Source organism: Rosa chinensis, chromosome 6 (assembly GCF_002994745.2).
Source record: "Rosa chinensis cultivar Old Blush chromosome 6, RchiOBHm-V2, whole genome shotgun sequence".
Lineage (NCBI taxonomy): Eukaryota > Viridiplantae > Streptophyta > Magnoliopsida > Rosales > Rosaceae > Rosa > Rosa chinensis.
In genome coordinates, this window is record NC_037093.1 from 62,004,307 (window position 1) to 62,028,519 (window position 24,213).

Below are 24,213 nucleotides of genomic sequence, written 5' to 3' on the forward strand. Positions count from 1 at the left end.
GCCAGAATTAAAGGTTCATTATCTTGTGAAAGCTTGGACAGGCCTCGATCAGTGCTTTGTATGCGTCACAAAACAGCAAGCTGACCGACGCACCAGTATCCACAATACCCGAGAAGTGAAATAGTGGTCCTTTTGAAGCGTGATGAGGAAAAGGTCATCATGGGGTATTTTAAAGTTTCCTTCCTCATCATCTAGGAAGGTGACTGACTTCTATTCAGTCCCATTTCCCTCCTTACGGGTTTTGTGGAAATCGAACTAATCTGCGTGACCGAAACTCGTACTCCGCTTCCTTCCCTGGGGTGGCAAGTCCTTTGGCCCCCCACCGTGGATTGTGAGAATCCGACCATATACATCAATAGCTCTTATCTCCTTAGCGAGTAGGTACTGTTGGAGCTTCCCTTTTTGGATGAGTGACTCGATAGTATTCTTTAAAGCCATGCAGAGGTTGGTATTGTGTCCGTCATCCTCGTGATAAGTACAGAACCTACCGGTATCCTGCTGGGTAAGTTTGCTCTTTGGGAACTTACGGGGGTGGCAGTCCGGGTATCTCATCTCTATGCTTATTTCAGATGGTCTCGTACGAGGCATTAAGAACAGTAAATACCTCATACCTGGGTAGGGGTGTTATCTTGGGGTATTGGTGTTGCAATCTCTCTTCCCAGTGATATGGCTTATTTGAATATTCATTAGACCTAGATGAGGACTTCTTGCCCCCCTTGCTTGTAGGATAGGGTGACCGTCCTGGGTCCACTCCCTCTTCTTTGGCTTGTCCCTAGCCACCGGGGCAGGAGTGATTCTTTTTCTCTCTTGCTTCACGTTGTCCCCATATGTTTCGAACTCTGCCTGCGCGTGCTTGATAGCGGTGGCCATTAGCTTGTCATAGCTGGCAGGGGGATGATGATTGATCTCGTAGAGGAAGTCTCCAAGTCTCAAACCCCGTTTGAAAGCCATCTCTGCCAGCTTCTTGTTCAGATCCCAGTACTTGGCAGTAGTCGTCTGCCATCTATTGACAAAGGACTTCAATGTTTTGTTCTTCCCCTCATGTACTTTCAGTAACCCCGTTGGAGTGTTAATCCCATCAGTGTGCAGAATGAAGCGAGCCACAAATTTGTCTGCCAACTCCTTGAAAGATCCTACAGAGCCGGCCGACAGCTTGTAGAACCAACTCAAAGCCTCCCCATAAAGTATTTCCTAGAACATGTTGTAGCAGAGTTCATTCGTGTACCCCTTGGCACTAGTCTGCGAACGAAAGGCCTGCAAATGTTGGTACGGGTCTCCTACCCCGATGTAGTCAATTTTCAGGGTTTTGATGCATTTGAGCGGACTGCTCCTTGGACTGCCAGTGTGAATGGTCTCGGACGGTCTTCGAAAGTGGTTTGGATACGCCATGTGTCCCGGCTCTCGGCTACCTCCATATTTACTTAGAGGGTCGTGAGTGAATTGCTCATCTATTGGAGCAATGCAGTGTTTGGGTCTATTACCTGTGATTCGGCTTGCTCTATCCTGGGTAATAGTGGAGGTGGAAGGTGTTTAAGGCTTTTCGGGTACAGGTTGATGGGCATGTGTATGGTCCTTTGACCTGTGGTGTTTACAACAAAAGGTCCTACTCCTGAGGCACCTACTGGGGTGACCGTTGGGGTTGCAGTTATCTCTGGCACTGTAATTTGCTAGGCTTTCGTGAGCCTCATTTTGTTGGTTCAGCCTGCTCTATCCTGGATAACAGTGGAGGTGGCAGGTGTCTAAGGTTTTCCGGGTACAGGTTGATGGGCATGTGTATGGTCCTTTGACCTGTGGTGTTTACAACAGAAGGTCTTACTCCTGAGGCGCCTACTGGGGTGATCGTCGGGGTTGCGGTTATCTCTGGCACTGTAATTTACGAGGCTTTCGTGAAAGCTTAGGTAAGAACCTCATTTTGTTGGTGTCACCTGTCCAACGCTCGAGCGAGCGCTATATTCTCGTCCTCTAGCTCTTGTAGCCTTTGCTACAATAGGAGATTGGTCTCGCAGTAGATTCTTTGTTGTTCCCGATCGATTCTACCTTGCTCATAGAAAGCTGCAATTTTCGCTCGCATGGATTTCATCTCCGACACCGGGGTTAGAGGGTCCCGGATCAGTGATGAGCCGCTACTTGCCACTTGGCCCAAGTCTCCTAGCCCGTGAGTTTCAATTCTAGGGCTAGGTGCCTTAATCACGGAGGCGCCGAGACTGAATACTAGTGCTCGGGCGATGCTTCTGCCCACGTCTGCTGCCTCCTCTAGTCTAGCCATTTACACCGAGCGGATAGTGTTATTGTTTCCCACACACAACGCTTATGTTTCTGGTGGATTTCTCCGGGTACGTCACACAGAATGCTATACCTTCAGCGGGTACCAAGATAACTCCACGACCCTGTCAATCAGAACGCACACAGTCAAAGGTATAAACCGTACTTGATGGTTTATACCTCTCCGATGCTTGAGTGAAGGTTTATATATATTTTGACAGAGTAATAGTAAGGGAAAGAAGTTATTACCCCATCGAAGGCGGTTGAGTTTGACTTATATACTTGAGCATGAGAAAGGTGTTTCCCATTTCTTCAATGTTGGATGTAGCTCATCTCTTTGTGGTTATAGCAGTTTCTGGAGTATTCTTCAATGAGCTCCACTAGGCAGGCTCGAGGCCTTTGTCACCCAAGATGTCGCCCATTGTGAGCACCGACATGGTGGTTACTGACCCCTGATATGGCATCTGGGAAGTCATGCGGGATATGGCGATGGTACCAAACTTTGTGGCAGTCAAGTAACTGCTGGTATGTACAATTATGATATAGTTATTACTCGATCTTCCAACCCAAAATCCTTGAAATCATTCTTTTAGCAAATTCAAAGGAATTACAACAACTTATCAAGATCAAGAACCAACCCTACGATTAATTTTGGTGTATGAGAGACCTACTCATAAGAGCAATATCGTGTGATTTTGATTCATTCTTTTTCTCGTGGTTGAAGATAGAGATAAAAAGTAGAGTAACTGATTGTTGTATCTCATGTTCAAAGGTGTTTTGGTAAAAATAAGAAGGTCTACTTAGCTTTTCAAGTATTATAAAAAGTAAATTAGATGTGTACTCAAGTATGGGAGGTCCAAATAGCAAATTTAGAGATCCAACTAGAACCACCTTATTGAAAATGTGACACCTAACAGAAAATAATCTTAAATTACGTGATTGTCCTTACAGAACTTCCTTTATACCACCTCCATCCCTGAGATTCCCTCTGCTACATTCTCAGGTGCCACTTGTTTCTTTGCTCATCATAAAAAATGACAAACCGGTCAAAATTAACAAAACGTGTCCATGCTAGAAGCTCAAAATGGTTAAATCAATAAATCTGGTACTGCCGATGAAAGAGATGTAAAAATATCGGCCAATAAGAAAATTGTAAAATAAATTTAAAATTCAATAATATTCTATCTAACTAAAAAACATATGTACAATCACCATTAGATAAAATTCAAGGATAGAAAAATTATTTTTAAATTGAGTTGCTTTGTTTTTCATCGTTAAATTTATATTCAAGGATGATTGGGTGTAATTTTATACTAAAAATCACTGCAAAAATTAAAATGTGTTTGGATGAGGGAAAAAATGATGGAATTTAATTGAAAGTGAGGATTTCATAATTCCTAAAAATCAATCTCCCGTTTGACATTATCAGATTAGAAATTTTAAATTTCATTGTGGAAAAAAAATGAAGGATTTAATTATTTAAATTTTCCACTTCAATTTCCACAAAAAAATGTGTCATTTAAAATTAATATATGTCTCTCAGCCTCCTTGCTAACCCTAGCCGTCATGGTTGCGGACTCCATCAATGTTTTTTGACACCATCAATCAGCAGTAGCATCTCTGCCTCATGCCGTCTTACGGCCCTCAAACGTCAATTTGCTTCGACGATTCTCCAACCAGTTGTCTCCCTCATGGAGACTATATCCTCGAGTTCCACCGTGCCTCGCCACAATGGCATTGGTTGCCTCTCAAGTTGGGAACCGAATGTGAATCCGGGTCAAATCCAACCTCCCAGAGGGCGACTAAAGAATGGTGGAGTTCGGCGTATGATTCTCGATGTGGTGTCAGAGGCGGATAATCGGATCATAGCCTCTGTAGCTGTTAGGCGACGAAGTGGTTGTGGTTTGGGCTTGGTGTTGAAGGCGGTAGAGAAGGAAGAGTGGTTTTGTTTCGGCTCGGGATGGAGGCTGAGAGTGGAGAAGCCAGAAGGGAGATCATGATGGCTGGTAGCGGTGAAATCGAAGGTTCGTCCAAGGCAGCAGCTGACAACTCATCGATCTGCAGGTTTGAAAGGTATTGCGGCAGGGTGGTTGCAAACACAGGTGAAGCAGCTCCAGTTCGGATTCCCAAACTTGATTGGGTGCCCAGATCAAAGTGTTGCACAATGTTTTAGGGTTTGGAACATTTTAGGGGCCCAATGCTCCTGAGGATGTTTTTTTGGCCCTGGGGGTGTAAGCAGAACGAGCATTTGGGCTCAGGCTCCCTCAATTTTTGTATTTGGGATTCCGGAGGTAGCCAACTTATCATAGTTGTTCTCCTTGCCCTAATGCTATGGGTAAGGAGAAAATCTAAGTCCTGTTTGGCCTATACAACGATTTTATTCTACATCCAGGAGGGGAACGTTCTTGATGCACCGCAATTGAGCGCATTGGCATTAGAAACTTTCATTTGCTATTATTCTTTGTTTAGAATGGAACTTGTTCTGCTAGGCTTCTGAATAAAGGAACGGAAATGTTTCAAATGTAGTGGTACCTATCTACCCCATTGGGGACTTGTATTTAGGGCTGTCAATAGGTCTTGTCGGGTCAAGGTATATATCGTGTCACAGGAGACAAACCCAAACCCAACCCATTTATTAATCGTGTCGAAAATTTAAACTTAAACCCAACATATTTATTAAACGGGTTACCCATTAACCCGTTTCCAACCCGCTTAACCCATTTAATAAATATGACGTGTCATGTTGGACAAAATGAACCATTTCAGGATTAACACTGCGACCCATTTAACTAAAAAAATGCATAAATTGATTAAATTCACTAAAAACTCCATAAGATGAAGAATATAAATAATTATATATAATTCATAAATAATTAAATCCAACAATGATGAAGCAAAATATTTTAAATTGTCCAATCCTAGGATTAAATACTCCAAACGTCCAAAATTTCAAGAAGAAGTATAGCATAATTGGGTTATGCAGGTTTACTTCGTGTTGGCGGGCCCGTTTATTAAATGGGTCATGACTGGTTGACCCGCTTTATTTCGTGTGGGTTTCGAGTCGTGTCGGAATTGACAGCCCTACTTGTATTGTGTTATTCTGGCCTGAGTTTGGTTAGAAATGAATTATAAAAAAATAAAAAAAATGTCTCTTACGAATTCCTTGCAGTATTCAATTTTCATTTCTAAAACAAGGTTTTTTTTACTTTATTTTTTATTTATTTGAAACTTTCTTAATTTATTACACATTCTAAATTTTAAATAAATACAACCAAATAATAGAAATTGTAATTAATGAAATTTTTGATTGATAGAATTAAAAGATTCCATCATTTATAAATTCTTACGAATTTGATGATCTTCTCATCCAAACACATTGTATTGATTTTTTTTAGCTCACCAGCTAGAATTGGATGGTTGTGGAAATTTCTGGTCACATGCCCAATCAACTCTCGCTCAAGTCCTCAACAAACTCCCTCATTAGAAAATTGGATGAGATTCCAATGCACCTTTACTTTTTAACCTTTTATTTCAATTTTCATTTTAATATTGGGTCTTTAATTACCTTTTCCTTCTATAAATTGGCCCCTCCTCACCATCATCAACCTCTTCCTCTTCTCCTCCCCCCTCTCTAGCTTTCAGATCTTAGCCTTCCTCCTCCTCCTTTCTTCTGAGGGCTGAAGCTCTGCTGGTTTAGGGTTCTGTGCTCTGAGTTCTGTGGGTTTGTTCTTACAATTTCTGGGTTTTTGTTCTTGAATCTTGTGTTTTGTGTTCTGTACCTAGAACCCACATAGGTTCAATCAATTTAGTTTTGTGTTTCTGAGGTTTCGGAAAAAACAAAAAAAAAAAAAAGCCTGGAAAATTAATCTTGATGCTGACTATTTTATCCTTGATGTTTGAGATTCATGTCTCCGGTGCTCAGTGAAATCCTCCGTTCGGGGTTTATGGTAGATTCCGCCCTCAGGCGCAGGACCCATTTAGTTCAATCCTTCTCCGTCGTCTTCCTTTACTGGTTCTATGTGTTTTCATAAATCAGCTTCCAACACAGCTTCGTAGTACTATTATATTACCTAATAAATACTAGTAATATTGGAATAATCGGGTCCTGCGTCTTTTAAAATCTCAAGTCTTGTAATTCTGTTTGATATCATCGATCTTTTTTCCGGGTGAATAATATTATTTCATCGTCATATATATATGGCATCTTCGAGTGGAAACTCGTCCGGCTCTCAGCTTCTTCAGAATTCCGGGTCCGAAGGGGACCTTCAGCATGTGATGGATCAGCGAAAGAGGAAGAGAATGCAGTCCAACCGGGAATCGGCGCGGCGGTCGCGGATGCGAAAACAGCAGCACTTGGATGAGCTGACGGCTCAGGTGACCCAACTGAGGAAGGAAAACGGTCAAATCCTGACCAGCATAAACATCACCACCCAGCACTACACGAACGTGGAGGCCGAGAATTCGGTTCTGAGGGCCCAGATGGCGGAGCTCAGCCAGAGACTGGAGTCTCTGACCGAGATCCTCAACTATATCAACGGCAACAATAATAATGGGGTGTTTGAAACCGAACCGGGCCAGCTGCTTCAGACCGGCTCCACCGCTGCTGATCATAATAGCTTCATGAACCCTTGGAATAATTCTCTCTATTCAAACCAGCCCATCATGGCCGCTGCAGACATGCTTCAGTACTGAAAACTGTTCATGATCATGATCATCACCACCATCCCCCCCAGAGGTCTGTGATTGGTCTATTCCTTGTTTGTCTTGCATTAGGGTCTCAATGAGTGGGAGAGGAGAGAACAGGGTGTTCTTTTATTTTGGTTGCTGCCAATCTGCCATATATAAGATTATGTGTAATATAGAGAGAGATTATATAATGTAAAGCTAGATTTATGTATCAGGCGGCAAGTGATTGGGTGAAGCAAAAAATGACTCTGATGATGAGACCTTGGCCTGATGCTGAATTGGAAAGGTAGCAATGGAGAGGGACCCAGAAAAGGGAGTTCTTGATTTGTAAAATGGAATTTGGGTCATTAATCAATTATTAGTATTAGTATTTGTGTGAAGGGATTTTATGTAATATTTTATATATTTAATTTTCTTCGTCTTCATTTGAGTAGTGTTTGTAGCTCTTTTTTTTTTTTTTTTAGCTCTTAATCTTTAAGGTAATACTTTTGACTTGATATTTCTGTTTTATATGATGATGACCATACTCTTTATTAAAGGGTGGTTGTTCACACCAAAGGAGCTTTTGGTTGCTTTCAAAGAGTTGGTTTTTTTTATATGCGATTGATGACAAATAATTGACAACTTGTTTACACCATATCGGTTTGTCCAACCCATCTTTTATTGTTTGTGATGGCATGAGAGTTTGGTTGGATGCATTTTCTGTTTTTTAGCAGATGATCTATGATTGTTACTCGCACTTGAAAAAGTCATTTTACACTCTAGAAAACTTGTCATTTTCAACTCACAAAATAATTACATAGGAATGCAGAATGATTATTCGGGAGGGCAATAAAGTTTGTGAAAGCTTGTAAATCTAACGGTTAAAAGCACTTACACATTTTTTTTTTTAAAGGAAAAAAAAAAAGGTGTACGTGCTTATACATATGACATTCTCAAATATTCACCGGACACTATTACCATTATATAAAGTACATTACTAACACAACAAAAAATAAATACAAAATATTAAAATAAAGCTCAATATGCAAGTCTCCAATTATCGCTAAGATAAGACAAATTGTAGGATAAATTCTCGATTAGAATCTAATCCAAGGAAAAAAGTTGATCCAAGTTGAATGTGGTTAAGAATCTTAGAAAATAGTGGATTTGGATCTTCTCCTCACTTTCACCTAACAATTGCGTTGTCATGAGTAACAAAATACAGTTCTCCTTAACACGCGCTTAGAACTGTTGTTCGTCAAACCAGTAAGTAAGAAATACGGAATATCATCATAATAAGTAGATAACTTTGCTCCATTACTTCCTTTGAAATGAGTAAGTAATAAAGTTGTCGACTCAAGTATTTTTAAATTTTTCCTTTCTTTTACCCCCTTTGGTGTGTATATCAATTAACTTTCTAAGACAATCAAATATTTTGCAGATTGAGATTTTGTGTATACAAATATGGTTTTTTTTTTTTTTTCTGTAGAATGGTTTCTCTGTTTATACGATCTCGGTTTAAAAGTAAATCTTAGCATAAAAACAGGTAGTGGCACTTCCAAGAAGGAAATCGGCAAAAGAATATACCAGTTAGAGCTTAATATTTACTACTCTGTTTTCGAATATGGATGATAAGTTAAACTATAAGAAACATTATCAATTTGCCTTTGATGGATCTCTACCTCTTTCCCATATTTCGTTTATTGCGCCAATTGCTGGCTCCAATTGCCCCAATCATTTTTCGGCATCTGGTGTCAATTCAATGTATTCTCTGTCGTTTGATTCAGCTTTCTACCATTTTTGAATTCATCATGTTAATATTGCAAGTTGCAATCAAACCACCCAACACAACCTAATCAAAGTGTACCCTTTTAATGCACTCTAGCATTAAATATACAAATGATTTACATAGTAGGATTAGTGATATATAGTGATGCACCAGGCGATTTACCTTATCAATCTTTGGTTGAAGCAGAGGGGCAGAGCATCATATAAAAATAGAAACATCATGTTGGTGGTAGGTAAAGTACATTGTAGAGTGACCATGAAAACTTCTTGATTATCTGATGGATGCCCCCATATTCCCCATGCAGTATATGCCATATAAACAAGTATATTCCAAATCCTCTTCAGATTTGGTTCACAAACCAAACTAGTATACAATTACAACCTAATAAACGGAGCCAGTATATCACTCCATAAACTCAATCTACTTGACATTACTATACATCAATATATCGTAGATGAATTGTTTTTATCTAATTTTTTATAATATAAGATAAAAGGGTTTCATTTAACTGTGACACACCTACATAAGACGAGAGACAACTTCATATCATAGTACAAAAGATTTCAAATTAATGTATTTATACATTAACGTACTGCTGCCAGTTTTTACATGATATATCTGCAATTCAGTCAATATTAAGGGTGTTTCGACCTAGAAAATATATGCTATTTCCAAATTAACATGGTAGTAACCAGTCATCAAAACACAAAGAAAGGTGGGAGAAGTGGGTTAATTAGGTAGAGTATCTTTTATTAATTCAAAAGAGGAAGCAGAGGATGATGAAATCAATAGTAAAGGTTTGAAAGTTGAGCTTAAACAATGTACTAAGGAAGTTGTTGATGATGAAGGTAACTTACCTTACCAGGTATTAAACAAAACGCAGTGAGAGTTCAGAAAAATCATGATGTCGTTTTCGATCTCCATGGATCTCGGACTTTTGGTGTAGTGGGAAGCTTAGCTAGTAATTATTATTTATAGCTAATGGCCTTACGTCTTGGGGAAAGGCTGTGATGGTATATATTCCTCGAGTGTGTTTTGGGTCGTCGTTCTCAATTTAAAAAAAAAAAATTAAATGTAAATCGTTCAAAGTTCAATACTGCTCTTAATAATTTTTATGGGATATCTTCACAAATGGTGTATGAACTTTAGGCATTTGTACACTTTGGTGTACCAACTTTCATAACTATTAGAATGGTGTATCAAGTTTGCTTCAATCTTGATACACCATTCTAATAGTTATGAAAGTTGGTACACCAAAGTGTACAAATGTCTAAAGTTCATACACCATTTGTGAAGATATCCCTAATTTTTATCGTCTAATAACAAGCAGGCAAATTAAAATATTGTAGTAAAATTGAAAGAGATTTAATTGAAGAAAAAAAGAGTGTGGACAGAGTCTATTTGTTGAAAAGTAGATTTAAGCACAAGTAAAATGTGTAGATGGAGTGCGGAGAACACGGAAAAAAACTTTTTCATCTCCAAATATATGAATTTTTGGATTTGAGGCTGCCAATACCTAATTTTTTTGTTTGTTACATCAGCCGATATCTATTATGATCATAGTTTTCAGAAGTGATAGTACACTTATATTGTGTTGACGAAAATGACATTGGAGCAGCTCACCTCACTCAACGTAAGATGGACCAAACATTATTTGATTAGATTCGAGGTTATGCTTTTTAAATGGATTGCTGCATGAAAAGCCACCACAATGACTTCCCCCACCTAATTAGATAAAACAAGCTAATAATTAAAGACTAGATGAGAAGGCTAAGCTAATACCTTTTCCTCACAATTTTTTTACTCTGCAGCCGTTGTTAATTTAATTAAAATAAAATTAATAGGTTAAGTTTACATCATTCAAGATTTCAAGTCATCCATCCACAGTTCTATTAGGCTATCCAGAAACAAACCTCAAGTCGGGCCTCGACACATCTCTACTCTAAGGCCCATGCATGATATCGGCCCAAACCCAAGATAACGTACCGGTAGGTTTTCCAGAGTGCAATGAGTAATAGGGGATGGCATGGTATGAACAGGTCAAGAATCTAAGCTATCAAGAAGTTTGCTTAACTATTCAAATGCATATCAAACTGATTTGTATAGGGTAAACCTTTGGTACCATTTCCTCTAATTTCTTAACCACACCACAGCATAACATTAGCATTTGAAACTACGAAAGAGTATTTCTGATAAAAAAACAATGAAATAAGCAAACGACACCTCGGTGAGAATTCTGCTACAACACAAATGTAACCGACCCAATTAAAACCTCTACACATAGGCTGTTTCAGAACAAAAACCACTTCTGCTAACAAGTTCCTCTCTTACAACAAAGTGCACACAGTTGGAAAGACAGCTGATTTTACTCCTATGCTTTCCGTTGACCTATTAGTCATAGGGAATTTGAATATATGCAGCATCACAAACAAAGGGGATATCAGCGTACATACCAGCAAGAGCACAGCGTATGCACTCCAACACTGTAAATAGGTAAGCAAATGCAACGGCTGTCCAGAAGTGCATCCCGAATTTACCCCAGTAAATAGCAAGTGGCATCCAACGGCTCACAGTCCCTATCACCTGCAAGGCAATCTCCAGTAGCATGCCCATCACCACATGAAATCTGAAGAAGTGAGGCCACTCCTTTCTCCTCACAATTCCAAGATATGCCACGAAAAAGTATGCCATCAAGAACCAGCTGGGCAAACTCCCAATGGCGCCAAGAAATGGGTATGTGAAGAACTCAAAGTCTTCCAGGAAAGGGTGCAGGTGATAGGCTGTCTCAGCATACATCCATGTCTCGTGTAGGGGCATTAAGTAGGGGAGACATGCCAATGTCCTCCACCACCACTTTGGCTTCTTCATCATGGGAGGGAACCGAAAACTGTACGGGACATCCTTAGATGCTTGAGGGGCCATACTGGATCTGCCTCGCCTTTGCAGTGTGGGGATTGTGCGTAAAAGGCTGCCTTGATCCCCACTGAAAAATGGGCTTGACGCAGCACGGGGGTGCAGAAGCGGCATAGCTACAACCAACATACTATAAAGAATTAAAACAAGCACTCACCATATGTGTTGGCATGAGATGCCAGAGATTGTGGAATCTATATGTCCTAGCTTTCTGATAAGTTTATCTGAGAAAATGAGTGATTGTCTGTCTGAGAAAATCGTAAGTGTAATGTGTGTGGAACAAATTCAGAGGATGCTGCCTCAAATGGAGAAGGGTGTATAAGAATTAAAACACGTAAAACACAAGTAATGGAGTACAATAGAAAAGGACTACAACTCTAGTCTTATATACAACCAGGATAAGGCTTACCCTTCTGAGGGGAACTCCATGAACTGATACATTGAAAAGCACTCTTACTTTGAAAACGAGGAATGCATGACAACACAGGGCTACTGCATATCGATGGCTTACATACTCTCGAATTTACAGATATAAACCCACTGGGTCTGGTACATGCATTTGGAATCATAGCCAAGTACCTAACACAAAAGCAAAATTTCGAACAAATTAAAAAAAAAAAAAAAACTAAATGAACAAATACAAAAGTCTTAGTTATTAACCTGTAATTATCCAAGAACCAACCAAAAAAGTTTCAATTGAATGAACATTTACAACTACTCCAACCCACTGACAAAATAGAAAGCAATGAACCCTAAAGTAAGAATCTTTACTTTGATTCCAGGCCAAAAAGGATAAACACACAGCAACCTAATCATCACGAAGCTTTGGATTCAAACAATTTCTAAGAAAAATGAAATTAACGGTAACCCAATCCCTAATTTCATATCAGAAACGAAGAAAGGAGCTACCTTTTGCTGATACAGAGCCGCAGTAGCTACTAGGAGAGCTCCAGCTCGATCAATTTAGGGTTTTCTGTACCAATTTCGTGTTGGGGAGATGAGACCGAGACTGAGAGACACCGTATCTGAAATCTGAATAGAGAGCTAGACTAAACAGAGAAAAAGACAAAGCAGGCCGTTCTATATGGGCTTCAAGCCCAATTTAAGATTGTGGGCCCAATGGATCAACTAACAGGTTTAGTATTATTATTATTATTTTAAAAAAAAAAATTCTGAATTTTTCCTAGTCCTGGTTGGATTATGTTTCCTAGTCAGTCGGTTTGTATTTCCTATTTGGTTTGTATAATGAGGCGAGTGATTGTAATTAAAAAGCCACCATTTTTCTCAAAAGCGAAAACCCTAATCAAAGAAGAAGAAGGGAATCAATTGATGGCATTCCGAAAGCGATCCAAGTCGAGGCAAGAGCAGAAAGCTGATGAGGGTAATGGTTTTGATGAGGGCTCAAGTACATCAGACTTGGATAGTAGTGATAATGTCTCGGAAAGACTTTCTGATATTGACGATGCCGAGATTTCTCCATACCTACTAACCAAGAAGGAGGCACTGTATAAAACCATCATCTGGGAAGCAATGCACAAGGATTATGTCGAGAAAAGAAGTACTAGAAAAAGAGCCAGAAAAGCCAAGGAAGCTGGTCCTCGGAGAAAGGCAGCCAAAACTTCTACCAAGCAATCGGATGAAAGGCATGGTAATCTTGCACCGGAAGTCAAAAAAGGACGGAGTTCGAAAATCAACTATAATGCCATAAATGAAGAGGATTGCAGGTTGGAAGAAGGTTTGGAGTCTAATGAGAAAGTCATCGGTGCAGAGCACAGTGAAGAGGCTCAAGACGGACAAGGCTATTATGATGATAATTATGAGTCTGAGCATCAAAACCAGTACAATGAAGAGGACGAGTCTTATTATGCAAATGATGATGGTGATGATAACGGGCACAATGATGGATGGTTCTGACATCATAAGTATTCAACCTTTTATGTAATTATACTACACTGTAATTTCATGATTTATCTGGTACGTATGCTTTATTAGTTTGTTCTCATGCTCGAGTTGCATTATGTAAACAAAAGAAAAAAATTAAATGACAATTGACAGGAGGGGGATTTGGAAAGGCTTATCAGTAGATTCAGTACCAACATGCATCAACTGCACTTTTATATTTTCCTAGAAAGAATATTTGAATCCAACATGAGATTGGAATACTTATGGGAATCAAAGCTACAGCTGGACTGAAAACAAAGGTATGTTTCGAATCCTCCATCATGAACAAATTCACCATGTTGAAAATGGTTTATCCATTTGGTCAATAATACTTTGTAATCCTGATCTATAACTAGGATGAAGAAGCCCAAGTCCTAGTTCCTTCTTCATACGAGCATTGCAAACTCTCTTCTCACCCATCGAACCATCTTTCATAACAGTGACTGCAGATTCTCTTTGTTCAGAAGCCTGTTTGATCCAGCCTGGCCATTTTTTGTCAACCAAGTCTCTTGCATACTCAAACACTGCTTCCCTTGGGGCAGGGTCATCATCAACAATATTATAAATTTCCCTGAAAGTATATTTAACAAGCCAGTGAATATAACTCTCTAAATAGGTTCGACAACAAGAATACTACTGTATACTCTTTGGTGCTGCCTAAAATCCCTTATACACATCCAAGTGTGTATTGGAATCCATATAAACAATATGCTCTGTATGCAAATGCATGCTGAAGTACATATTAGATAGGTACAAAGACCTACCTGGAGGAAGCTGTGCAAATACTGGCCTCAATGGCTTGACAAATGTCCTCAACATGAATCCTTGATGTGAACTGCCTATATCCTCTCATTCTCTGACTTTTTGATAAGGCTTCCTGCTTGATTATGGTGTCAACAGCACTGTAGTGGGAAACAAGTTATAAATCTTTTAGCATGAGAAAGAAACAAAATTTTCTCTATATATATATAAGCAGTGTCCTACATGATTTTCAGAATGGCTGATTTGCTAACAAGAAATACCATACTAATTCAGAAATTCTGAATCTTCCTTGCCTTACTGTCATACAATTTTAAAAAAACTTCTTTCCAAATTTTCATAATACTGAAAGAGTGAAAAAACCAACCATATATGTACTTGGCATAATTTCAATGAGAAAATGGGGGAAAGTTTCCTATTATTATTATTGATTACAGAAAGAATGAAAATGAAAGACAGCATAGTTTCATCCTGCTGTAATATTAATCACAACCTTCTACCAGGACCATAGATACCTCCGAGCCGAAATACTTTTGTTGAGATACCCAAACTCTGCCCCAAGTGTAACCATCCTTTCTCAGCAGCTAACCTTAATTTTCCCACTTCCCTTGTGGGGTTAGGGGGATAACTGCCACATGATACTTAAAGATTTAGTGACTGTTCAATTGATATTAAGTACGATATGATTTGCACATCAAGCAATTCCACATGCACTCACTTACTCCTCATCTACCCATTCACCACCACAATTTCCATATACACCTAACAGAAGCAATTCCACCATAGTCAAAACTAAAATCCAGAAGCATTTGGCAATCAATATATCAGATTGCATTACTTTGATGAAAATCGCAATGCTATATTGTCCAGAAAACTCTTTCAAATAAGCTACTAATAAAACAACTGATAAACGGAATGGATACATACTAGTTGAGGACAAATAGCAAAGCCATTGAAGATTTCCCCCCAAAAGTGCTTTCCTCAGAAGTTGTTCATGTTGCAGCATCTAGGATACAACAGTCAAAATCAGTTGCAGCTAATGAACTTGTCACTAGAAACATTTGGAATAGCTTTTAAACACATTAAACAAGTACTACTTATCAAATACCGTACCGGATCACCAATACCAGGAATTGGAGGGATTGACACAACCATGTGAGTATGGAGCTTCATAACATCCATGGTGGTCACACTTGACAATAAACAATATTGGGTACCCAAAATAAGCAAAAAGAAACAAGCTTTCTATAAGCTTAGCATTATTTCAAAGAAACAAGAAACGAAAATGTCACTAACTCTGGTTCATTTGCATCAAATAGGTACATATCAAAGCCCATTTCTTCCTCGAGTTTCTTCTTCTTGGTAATGCTTGTACAAGTCCCAGAGACATCCCTAACAATTGAAAGACTTAAGCTTTAGCTAAACCCTGAACCCTAAATTAAGTTCAGAGAAAATAAACATTTTAGGAGGAAACATACCATCCCTGCTTCTTGAGGTCAAGCGTCAACGCCTGTCCGACGAAACCAATTCCGGCGATGAACATCCTGTTCCGAGATTTTACGTCCGGTGCACAGGTCATTCGAATGACGGAGCTTGGGGGCAGATGACCCGATTTGAATGCCAATTGACCCGAAATTTGACACAACTCCATCGGAGAGACAGGGCTGAGAGCCTGAGATAGCAACAGTTTCACACTTTCAAGTTTAACAAGCCAGCACCTTTTTTTTTAACTTTTTTACAATTTACACTCCCAAATGTAGTATTTACCATTTTACCGAATTGCCTCAGCACTATGCATGCAATTTATGCACGTCTTGTCATTGGAAAAGAAAATGAATAACGTGGAAGCCACCTCGGTTATGTTAGTGAGCTAGTAGCAAACCGATCTAGTCAGTATTCAGATCGAGCTCCACGAGATATGAACTCGAAACCCTTTCAAATATGAAGTTCACAAACTGGTGGGTGTTGAGACTTGAACGCTAGACATGAAGATTCAATTTTAGGCCGCCCGACTAACCTTACCACACAAAGTGGTTGGAGAATGTGAAAGGTGCCCTCAAATTTATGTTTTTTCTTTTTGGGAGAATTTCACAAATGATCACTCAACTATGACTTATTCGACACTTTAGTCACTCAACTTTCAAATATATCACTTTGGTCACTCAACTATTACTTTGCCAAGAGACATTTTATCTCACTTTAATCACTTCTCCCAGGCATTCTAATATAGATTTCTCAATTTTTCATAATTGATTGATGAAAATATCATTAATATTGTGGCAAATAAATTTTTTTTTAATGAAAAAAATTAACGAAGTGAATAAAATAATTGACAGGGTAATAGTTGAGTAACCAAAGTGATATATTTAAAAGGTGAGTGACCAAAGTGTCGAATAGGTAAAAGTTGAGTGACCATTTGTGATATATTTTTTTTTCCTATAATAACTCTTGGATAATTTAGAGAAGTTTTAAATACACACCCCTAATTACTTAATACACACTCCTTACTCAATACACTTACCATTTAATTACTCATTCTAATATTTTACTAAATACACAACCCAAATTACCTAAAATATCCTTAACCTAAAAAACCATGAAATACACTATTATTTAACTACGTTAAGGCTACTATTTAATTTGATTAGTATATATTAACATATTAGTATTTTATAATTGACCATATTAATTACTTGTGTTAGTTATTGAGAAATCCATAAGGAATTATTATTGTTCCCTTCAAATAGATGCTTAGAAATAGGTTTTGTATTATTTAAGTTCTCATCCACCAAACACCATATTGATCAAGTATAAAATTTTGAGTCGAACATTCAACCAAGACTATATCAGTAGCTTCTCCACAATGGCAGAACTACTAAATTTTCATTGTATGGTCAAACAAATTAACAATTACAAAGTTTTATACCTGTGATTTTTTTAATATTAGATAATAAATTGACTAGTCATAACTTTTAGAAAGAAAAAAAAAACAAAAAGTGGGAGTAAAGCAATTTGTTTTAAAAACATTTAATGCCATAGATTTTGAAATTCTAAATGATATGGTTTCTCACCCCATTTAATTACAATTTATTTAAGGAAAATTTAAATTAGATGGTTTCTAACTTTATTCTTGTTTTAAATGAGGATGCATGTATAGAAATATATTGTGTTTATAATGATAGAATCATATCAGGAAGATATGATTATTATTATTTTTTTCTTCTTCTAATATATAGATGTCTATTTTAGTCATTTAATCTACCTATAAAATCTTATTTGAAATATAAAATAATAAGGATGTGTATTAAGTAGTTTGAGGTGTGTATTTAAAATTTCTCGATAATTTAAATTAAAAAGTCATTTTAGACACTTCATATTTTAGTAAAATCCTCTAACACTAAAAGAGCGCCTCAATTAATAGTTAATTAATAGTAGTAGAGATTAGTCCTTTACCCACTACTTTCAGATTTCCTAGCTCAAAGGTACATGACAATCAATATTGGACTACCCTATCTTTCGACTATTGATTTGTTTAGAATAAATGAAAATTAATTTCAGAACAAAATATCAAACAACGAAGAAGAAACCACATGTATTTCTAGTAATTAGAATAGATGAACTTTTTTTCTCCTATAAAATATCGATGGAGGTCCAAAGTTAAATTCCCCCCTTTTTAATGAAAAGAAAATACGTGTGCTTCTTTGCTAGTGTATTATGTTGAGAATTGACCAAGAAAAGAGAAAAAAGAATCTTACCAACATTGTTTATATAGGAGTGCACTAATTCAGCAAGTATTCTGAAACACTCGACGATTTTATGAACAATAAACAAAGTTGATGATATCTGTTCATGTCAGCAAACATGCATGATCCAAATTTCAAACGGAATACTGCAATTAAATAAATCAATTCATTCTTGTTTCCGGCTAGTTCTTAGTTGGGATGTATTAGTACTTTAAAGTTGGTCCATACCTTGATGGTCCAACTAACCTACTTCCCCACCCACATCCAGCTCCGAAATTAAATGAGGTTAATTCAACTATAAACGAATTGAACATGTCCTCTCTCTCTCCTCTCGTTTTCTCCCTCTATAGCTAGCTCATTGATTTGAAACAACCCCAGAAAACCAGTTTATAAGCTTCAGTGAAGAAGAAAAAGAAGAAACTAGAAGAAAGAAAGATGGAAGGGCATGGACTTACAAGTCTTGTAGTATTGGGAGTTATTTCATGGACAACAGCATTTCTATTCATCAGAAAAATGTGTCCAAAGAGATCCTTTGGATTCTGCAACCGCCTTGTTTCGACAATCCATGCAACCATTGCTATAACCGTTGCTTCACTCTCTGTCGAAGACTGGAGATGCCCAGTTTGTCCTCTGGCTGCTCAATCTTCTCCTCAGCAGGTTTTTCAGTTTAGTTTCGTGAATATTAGTTAGTATTTTTAATGGTGTGCTTATGAACTTGGTTAGCTTAATTAACTTCGGAGGTTTTTGAATGGTGGAGCAGATGAAAGCACTAGCAGTGAGCCTTTCTTATCTCATCTATGATCTCATCTGTTGCCTTTTTGACAAGCAATTCAGTCTTGACAATTTCTTCCACCATTTGGTTAGCATTATTGGAATTGTAGCAGGCCTTGCATACCAAAGGGTTAGTATTTTACCTTGTTCCCCAAATTGATTGCCTTTTTTAATCCTAGCTTGGAACAAGTACATGGGCATTAAGTCTAGGAACTCTAGCAAATTAATTACATTTATTTTTGATAGCGATAGACTACTAATTAACCCCCTTTTGCAAAAGACAACTCCATGTGGAGCTAATGTATATTTAACTATGTCTACCACTATATACAATTAGTTATCACTATGGGAACACTTCGTATAAGTCAGTTAATTTTGCTTCAGCTTTTTGTTTTTATTTTTATTTTTTCACCACTAATAGTAGATTTTGTTGGGTTCAATAGTGTGGGTCAGAGATGGTAGCAGCATTGTGGATAACAGAGGTCTCTAGCCCTTTCCTCCACTTGAGGGAGATTCTCAAAGAGCTTGGTTACAAGGACACCGACCTAAACTTAGCAGCAGATGTATGCTGTTTGAGAATTCCAGAATGTTATAATCTTTCGTATTGTGGCAGAAACAGAATCTACTCTAATATCGTTTTCCGTGTTTGTGTGTATAGATTTCATTTGCAGCTATATTCTCGGTTGCAAGGATGGGAGGCGGACCTTATCTCACTTATGTAACACTATCTGCTCACAATCCTTTCATCATTAAGGTTAGTATTATAAACAGTGGAACTATCAACACGGCAGTAATAGTCATAGGCCGAGGCCTCAATAATTTCGCGACGTTGAATGAATTGTCTATGATCTCCAGGGAATGGCAGTGGGACTGCAGCTGGTCAGTACTTTTTGGTTCTACAAGATAGCGAGAATGGTGATGTACAAATTGACCAAGAGGACTACTAGTGCAACGAAGGAGGCTGACATCAACCATAAAAGAGAAAATTGAATACGATTGAGTGAGACAGATTTTTACATTTGCAAAACTGTATGTATACCATTGATGAATAAACATTTAGCAACTCAATGACCAGACTTGACTTGCTGGTATCCATATCACTTTCTCTATTTACCATATCTTGCTACATATGATACAAATGACTAACAAAAGTATGAGGCACATCCTTCTGTCAAGGATCGGAGGTGGGGCAAACATTTTTGGGCTACTGCAAATTAAGAATTGGCGTGGCTCTTTGCTTTCTGCAACACCTCCCTTAAAACTAAAGCGATCCTTTGCACCATGTGTGGTTCCAGAAATCTTTCCTTCACTCTCTCGTATCCCTTCTTGCCCATTGTCAATCTCCTCTCTACATGTGTGGTCAATTTTACGATGTTATTTTTCAGCGATGCAACACCTTCTTTACCGACAGGATGCAGCAGTCCGGTTGAGCCATTCACTACAATCTCCATGGTTCCCCCAGCTGCTGTGCCCTGGAGTGATTAACAAAAGGAAAAAAAAAAAAGAGAATTAGTTGGACCCTGTTAATGTAATCTACCAAACAAAGGACATTCATAAGATAACTACAGAACATAAGCATGATTTTTGCACGGTAATAGACAGGTACATCATCCATTGGAAGACGAAGTAAAGGACATACCAGTACAGGTAGCTGAAAGGCCATTGCTTCAATAGTTATCCTTCCAAAGCACTCTCCACGAGCCTACACATGATTATAAAGTTGAGCTCCATCCATGATATACAACACAACACAACTGAGATATTTAATATTTGTTCCCTGAAATTTTCAAATAAAAACTATCCAGCAAGATAACATCTCCTACAAAAGTTGCTGACTTGGGTGCAACCTACCTGAGAATTTTGAACAAGAACATCGATAGAAGCCAGATAAGGAGCCACAGTCAGGGTTTTGTTCACAAAGTGAACACAATCCTGAAGCTTCTTTTCTATCACAAAGTTTCGCAGTTCCGTTTCAAATTTAGTCTGCTTATCCATGTCACTTCCCACTATTACTGCATGCATAGATGGCACTTGCAATTTCTTCTCCTTAATGAATTGCAGACTTTCATGAAAAGCGCGAAGAAATAGATCCTGACCTTTCCCACGTGAAACACCTACAGTTAAATCACACATATTATTCAGAATATAAAAGTCAAATGCAAATGCATCCAAAACAGAGTAGTGCATGGAAAAACAGAGAAGTGAACAGGACTACAGCTTCAGACAACAAAAGTAATCTTTCGCCGAATGAAAGCGAGAAGTTTGGGAAGAGAAGAAGTGATTAGGGTTGTTAGTTTACCTCAACCCAAAAGTATTTAAGTTATTAGGATATGCGTCAAGTTATGTTATTTTCTAAAGATGCTACTATATCAGATGAAATTGAATAGGAATCGGGAGGTTTTAGTAGCAAGGATTCAAACTATAATCTACCACTATAATTAAAGTACATATAAATAGACAAAGGAAGCATACTGTTTATGATGGCAAAGAGTAGATCTTCATTCCGCACTCCAAGAGACTCTCGGACATGTTCACGGAGAACCCTCCTGGATACACTATCTTCTGCAACTTCCATTAGCTCCTTGCTATTTCCAAGGTGCACAACATAGGTTTTAGGCATTTTAATCCTGTAAAACAAAAAGAGAAATATTATCAAGTTCCACATTACAATTTTATGGTTGCTAGAATAAGACTGATGGTGGAACAAACTATGGTGCATGTAGTTTTTACATATCACATGATTCTTCTTACCCTAAACGTTCCCGAGTCCTATTTTTCCAATATTCTGCTGTTGTGTGTGAATCAATCATGGCACCTGCAACAAAAGGGAGGTGCTTAACATACTCCACTTTGAAATAATGCCCTCGCATTTCATGAATCCACCACAACACGTTAGGAAGAACACGAGGAACGTTTTCCCTGAGAACAGCATCCAGCCATTTTCCAGCAACAGCAGTATTTAAAATGACCAAATCTGCCTTAAGAGCTGTATCTATAGCCTTTTGACCCTTTGCAGAGAGGACCTACCAAGTATTGGGAAATTCATAAGTAGAAGGCCAACAGCATAAGGACACAAAAACAAAGCTTTGCCTTTCCTCATATAAAACACCATCAAGAGCATTGGAATGGGCAGTTAGATTGTGACCGCAAGTAATCATTTAGAAACTCAGAATCGAAAAACCTCTCAACTACAGCTGGAGGCATCAACTCTTTATAACTTATTCTAAGCCAGGCTCCAATGTGCATCACAGGCACACTTACCATTAGCAAAAGTATTACAACCGAAGGTTTAATTTCCAAGCTTTGTTTCATGATAAATTGATAACCATACATCTTAATGACAGAGCACTAGAGCAGAACGCAAGCTACAGTTCCAAAATCCACTATAACAAAAAAATACTAACAGTCTAATACATGAGAAAAAAAACTCAAAACTCAAACATTCCACAAACTTCTACTCATTCACATCTACGACGTAAACCAATATTTGTGGCAGTTTCAGCAATGAAACACACAATGTCACACCACAAAAAGCAGAGACTTGCAGTGAGATACTGAATTCTAGAAACATACGATCACCTACAAAAATCGAAGAAGATGAAGCAACATAAAATGAATACCTGTACTCCTCGGTCCAGCATTTTATTCTCCAGACTGTAAATCACCTCGTCGGATTCCGGTGGCTTTTGGCTTGTTATCCAAACAACCTCCGATCCCACCCCTCTCAACAAGAACGCCAGCTCCATCAACAACAAAGGACCCCCTGATAAAAGCAAAAAATCAAAAAAATTTCTTCATCTTTTTTCAAAACAAGAAAATTTTTGATAAAACGAATTTGTTACCGGAAAGAGAGAGCTCGTGTGAGACCAACAGAACCAGCTTCGACTTCATGAACCGCAGAGGGCTCGGTCCGGCGTCGTTCCGGACAACTCTCACCGCCTCGGCGGCGGCTCTATTATCATCTTCAAAACGACTACTATTTGCGTTGCAGGAATCAAACGCGGTTCTCATGAAGAAAACCATAGCGGTGGAGAGAGAAAACAATGCCAGAACCACCAGAGACCATTTCTTCTTCTGCATAATCCACGCATTGTTGGCCTGCTTCGCCATCGACAAGTCTTTCTTTGTTACTCTGGTTTTGATTTCATGGATTTTTGTATCCACATAGTTTTGAATCCTATCAATTTAGATCAAATCTGGGATCTTTAGTCTTTGAGACTATTTAATTACTGACAGAGCTTCAGGGTTGTTGATGTTAGATAACTACTACCTAGTGTGGGGCTCTCAACTACTCTACCCCACAGGCCTTTGCAACACTCCTTAAAAAGTTACCCACGCTTGTTGGGCTTTCCATTGACGCTGAGGTAGGGCTGTTTTTGAGGGGAAACAATTAAAGGAGAAAAGACTACATCAAGAACTACAAATAAAAGTTTGTAAGAGCCAGTTCACCCGTTGAGTCATCGAGTCAGTTCCTATTCATTACTTTTTACCCTCTGAATCACGGGCACAGTTTTCAAACTGACCTGAGTCACGGGATCAGTTTGCAGGTCACAAAATTGACTCAGAAAGTGACCCAGGTCAGTTTGGAAACTGTGCCCGTGACCCAGAGGGTGGAAATAAACATAAAAGCACCCGGTGACCCAACGGGTGGACTTGCTCTAAGGCAACTCGACCCAAATAGTGAAAATACGAAAGCACTTAAAAGCATTAAGATAGAAAGATAGTTATCCCGAAACTGCTCATCTCTTATCGAGTGTCTGAGATTTGCCAAAGCGTCCGCCACAAAGTTGACTTTTCCAAGTACATGTTGGGAAGGTGATTGAGCCATTGAGGAGAAGAGATGGACATTTGGAGAATAGCGTGAATGACTGTCTTGAAATCTTGAATATCCAAAGAACACAGCCGGAGCCATTAACACAATTGATGATAAGCTGAGAGTTACCTTCGACTATAATATTTTGGAGACGTTTAGACATAGCTTTCATCAACATCAAGAAGGCCAATTGCTTCTCGGATTATTATGGTCGGATCGATTTGGTCTCGGTTTTATTGCTCTTATTTTGGAGCTTATTTTATAAAAAACAAATAAATAAACAATATATAGAGTGAAATGATACACTACATTAACTGTGTATCGGATACACTAGAAATTCATGATCTCGAGTACATGATTTTAAATATTATTTGTTTATTGTCTAATTCCATCCATGCTGAAGGTCTAATTATTGTGGGGTATTATGAATTTAGGACATTTGGGTGCTCAGTGTAATCAGCAAGATGAAGGATTATTGAAACTGATTGGAAAAGAGGAGGAAAAAAATGGGATAAAAGAGGAACCAAAGGTAACGAAGAAAAGAACTTTGGTAT

General features: G+C 38.3%; 6 protein-coding genes across 6 annotated transcripts; 3 read left to right on the forward strand and 3 right to left on the reverse strand.

The window, feature by feature from the left end:
- Positions 1 to 5,809: 5,809 nt before the first annotated feature.
- LOC112173498 (bZIP transcription factor 11) lies at positions 5,810 to 7,373 on the forward strand. The gene has a single exon (XM_024311134.2). The coding sequence runs from the start codon at positions 6,460 to 6,462 to the stop codon at positions 6,952 to 6,954; it is 495 nt and encodes a 164-aa protein (XP_024166902.1). The 5' UTR covers positions 5,810 to 6,459; the 3' UTR covers positions 6,955 to 7,373.
- A 3,512-nt stretch (positions 7,374 to 10,885) lies between these two features.
- LOC112174494 (protein TIC 20-I, chloroplastic) lies at positions 10,886 to 12,681 on the reverse strand. The gene is made up of 3 exons (XM_024312268.2): positions 12,542 to 12,681; positions 12,042 to 12,211; positions 10,886 to 11,748 (listed from the first exon to the last, which is right to left on the reverse strand). The coding sequence occupies exons 2-3, from the start codon at positions 12,199 to 12,201 to the stop codon at positions 11,111 to 11,113; spliced, it is 798 nt and encodes a 265-aa protein (XP_024168036.1). The 5' UTR covers positions 12,202 to 12,211; positions 12,542 to 12,681; the 3' UTR covers positions 10,886 to 11,110.
- Positions 12,682 to 12,961: 280 nt separating this feature from the next.
- Positions 12,962 to 13,546, forward strand: LOC112171736. Its single transcript, XM_024308873.1, has one exon. It carries the CDS (start codon positions 12,962 to 12,964, stop codon positions 13,544 to 13,546), a length of 585 nt encoding a protein of 194 aa, XP_024164641.1.
- Positions 13,547 to 13,713: 167 nt separating this feature from the next.
- On the reverse strand, positions 13,714 to 16,004 carry LOC112173157 (protein YeeZ). The gene is made up of 8 exons (XM_024310732.2): positions 15,811 to 16,004; positions 15,629 to 15,724; positions 15,446 to 15,524; positions 15,260 to 15,338; positions 15,055 to 15,094; positions 14,826 to 14,960; positions 14,338 to 14,475; positions 13,714 to 14,144 (listed from the first exon to the last, which is right to left on the reverse strand). Exons 1-8 carry the CDS (start codon positions 15,981 to 15,983, stop codon positions 13,865 to 13,867), a joined length of 1,020 nt encoding a protein of 339 aa, XP_024166500.1. The 5' UTR covers positions 15,984 to 16,004; the 3' UTR covers positions 13,714 to 13,864.
- A 2,358-nt stretch (positions 16,005 to 18,362) lies between these two features.
- On the forward strand, positions 18,363 to 19,920 carry LOC112174308 (TLC domain-containing protein 5). The gene is made up of 5 exons (XM_024312051.2): positions 18,363 to 18,732; positions 18,836 to 18,976; positions 19,290 to 19,409; positions 19,505 to 19,600; positions 19,702 to 19,920. The coding sequence occupies exons 1-5, from the start codon at positions 18,511 to 18,513 to the stop codon at positions 19,834 to 19,836; spliced, it is 714 nt and encodes a 237-aa protein (XP_024167819.1). The 5' UTR covers positions 18,363 to 18,510; the 3' UTR covers positions 19,837 to 19,920.
- Positions 19,809 to 23,128, reverse strand: LOC112174306. Its single transcript, XM_024312050.2, has 7 exons — positions 22,689 to 23,128; positions 22,467 to 22,609; positions 21,598 to 21,869; positions 21,319 to 21,473; positions 20,698 to 20,960; positions 20,486 to 20,548; positions 19,809 to 20,318 (listed from the first exon to the last, which is right to left on the reverse strand). The coding sequence occupies exons 1-7, from the start codon at positions 22,954 to 22,956 to the stop codon at positions 20,061 to 20,063; spliced, it is 1,422 nt and encodes a 473-aa protein (XP_024167818.1). The 5' UTR covers positions 22,957 to 23,128; the 3' UTR covers positions 19,809 to 20,060.
- Positions 23,129 to 24,213: the final 1,085 nt, after the last annotated feature.

Coding starts and splice junctions, on each gene's coding strand:
- LOC112174306 (XM_024312050.2), bottom strand. CDS start 22,956: ATGGCGAAGCAGGCCAACAATGCGTGGATTATGCAGAAGAAGAAATGG. Junction 22,610..22,688: donor ACACGAGCTCTCTCTTTCCG/GTAACAAATTCG, acceptor TGCTTTTATCAG/GGGGTCCTTTGTTGTTGATG. Junction 20,961..21,318: donor ACTCTTTGCCATCATAAACA/GTATGCTTCCTT, acceptor ATTTAACTGTAG/GTGTTTCACGTGGGAAAGGT.
- LOC112173498 (XM_024311134.2), top strand. CDS start 6,460: ATGGCATCTTCGAGTGGAAACTCGTCCGGCTCTCAGCTTCTTCAGAAT.
- LOC112174494 (XM_024312268.2), bottom strand. CDS start 12,201: ATGATTCCAAATGCATGTACCAGACCCAGTGGGTTTATATCTGTAAAT. Junction 11,749..12,041: donor ATGGAGTTCCCCTCAGAAGG/GTAAGCCTTATC, acceptor TGTTGGTTGTAG/CTATGCCGCTTCTGCACCCC.
- LOC112171736 (XM_024308873.1), top strand. CDS start 12,962: ATGGCATTCCGAAAGCGATCCAAGTCGAGGCAAGAGCAGAAAGCTGAT.
- LOC112174308 (XM_024312051.2), top strand. CDS start 18,511: ATGGAAGGGCATGGACTTACAAGTCTTGTAGTATTGGGAGTTATTTCA. Junction 18,977..19,289: donor CAGGCCTTGCATACCAAAGG/GTTAGTATTTTA, acceptor TGGGTTCAATAG/TGTGGGTCAGAGATGGTAGC. Junction 19,601..19,701: donor ACAATCCTTTCATCATTAAG/GTTAGTATTATA, acceptor TATGATCTCCAG/GGAATGGCAGTGGGACTGCA.
- LOC112173157 (XM_024310732.2), bottom strand. CDS start 15,983: ATGGAGTTGTGTCAAATTTCGGGTCAATTGGCATTCAAATCGGGTCAT. Junction 15,725..15,810: donor GACCTCAAGAAGCAGGGATG/GTATGTTTCCTC, acceptor TTCAATTGTTAG/GGATGTCTCTGGGACTTGTA. Junction 15,095..15,259: donor TTGCTATTTGTCCTCAACTA/GTATGTATCCAT, acceptor TGCTTCTGTTAG/GTGTATATGGAAATTGTGGT.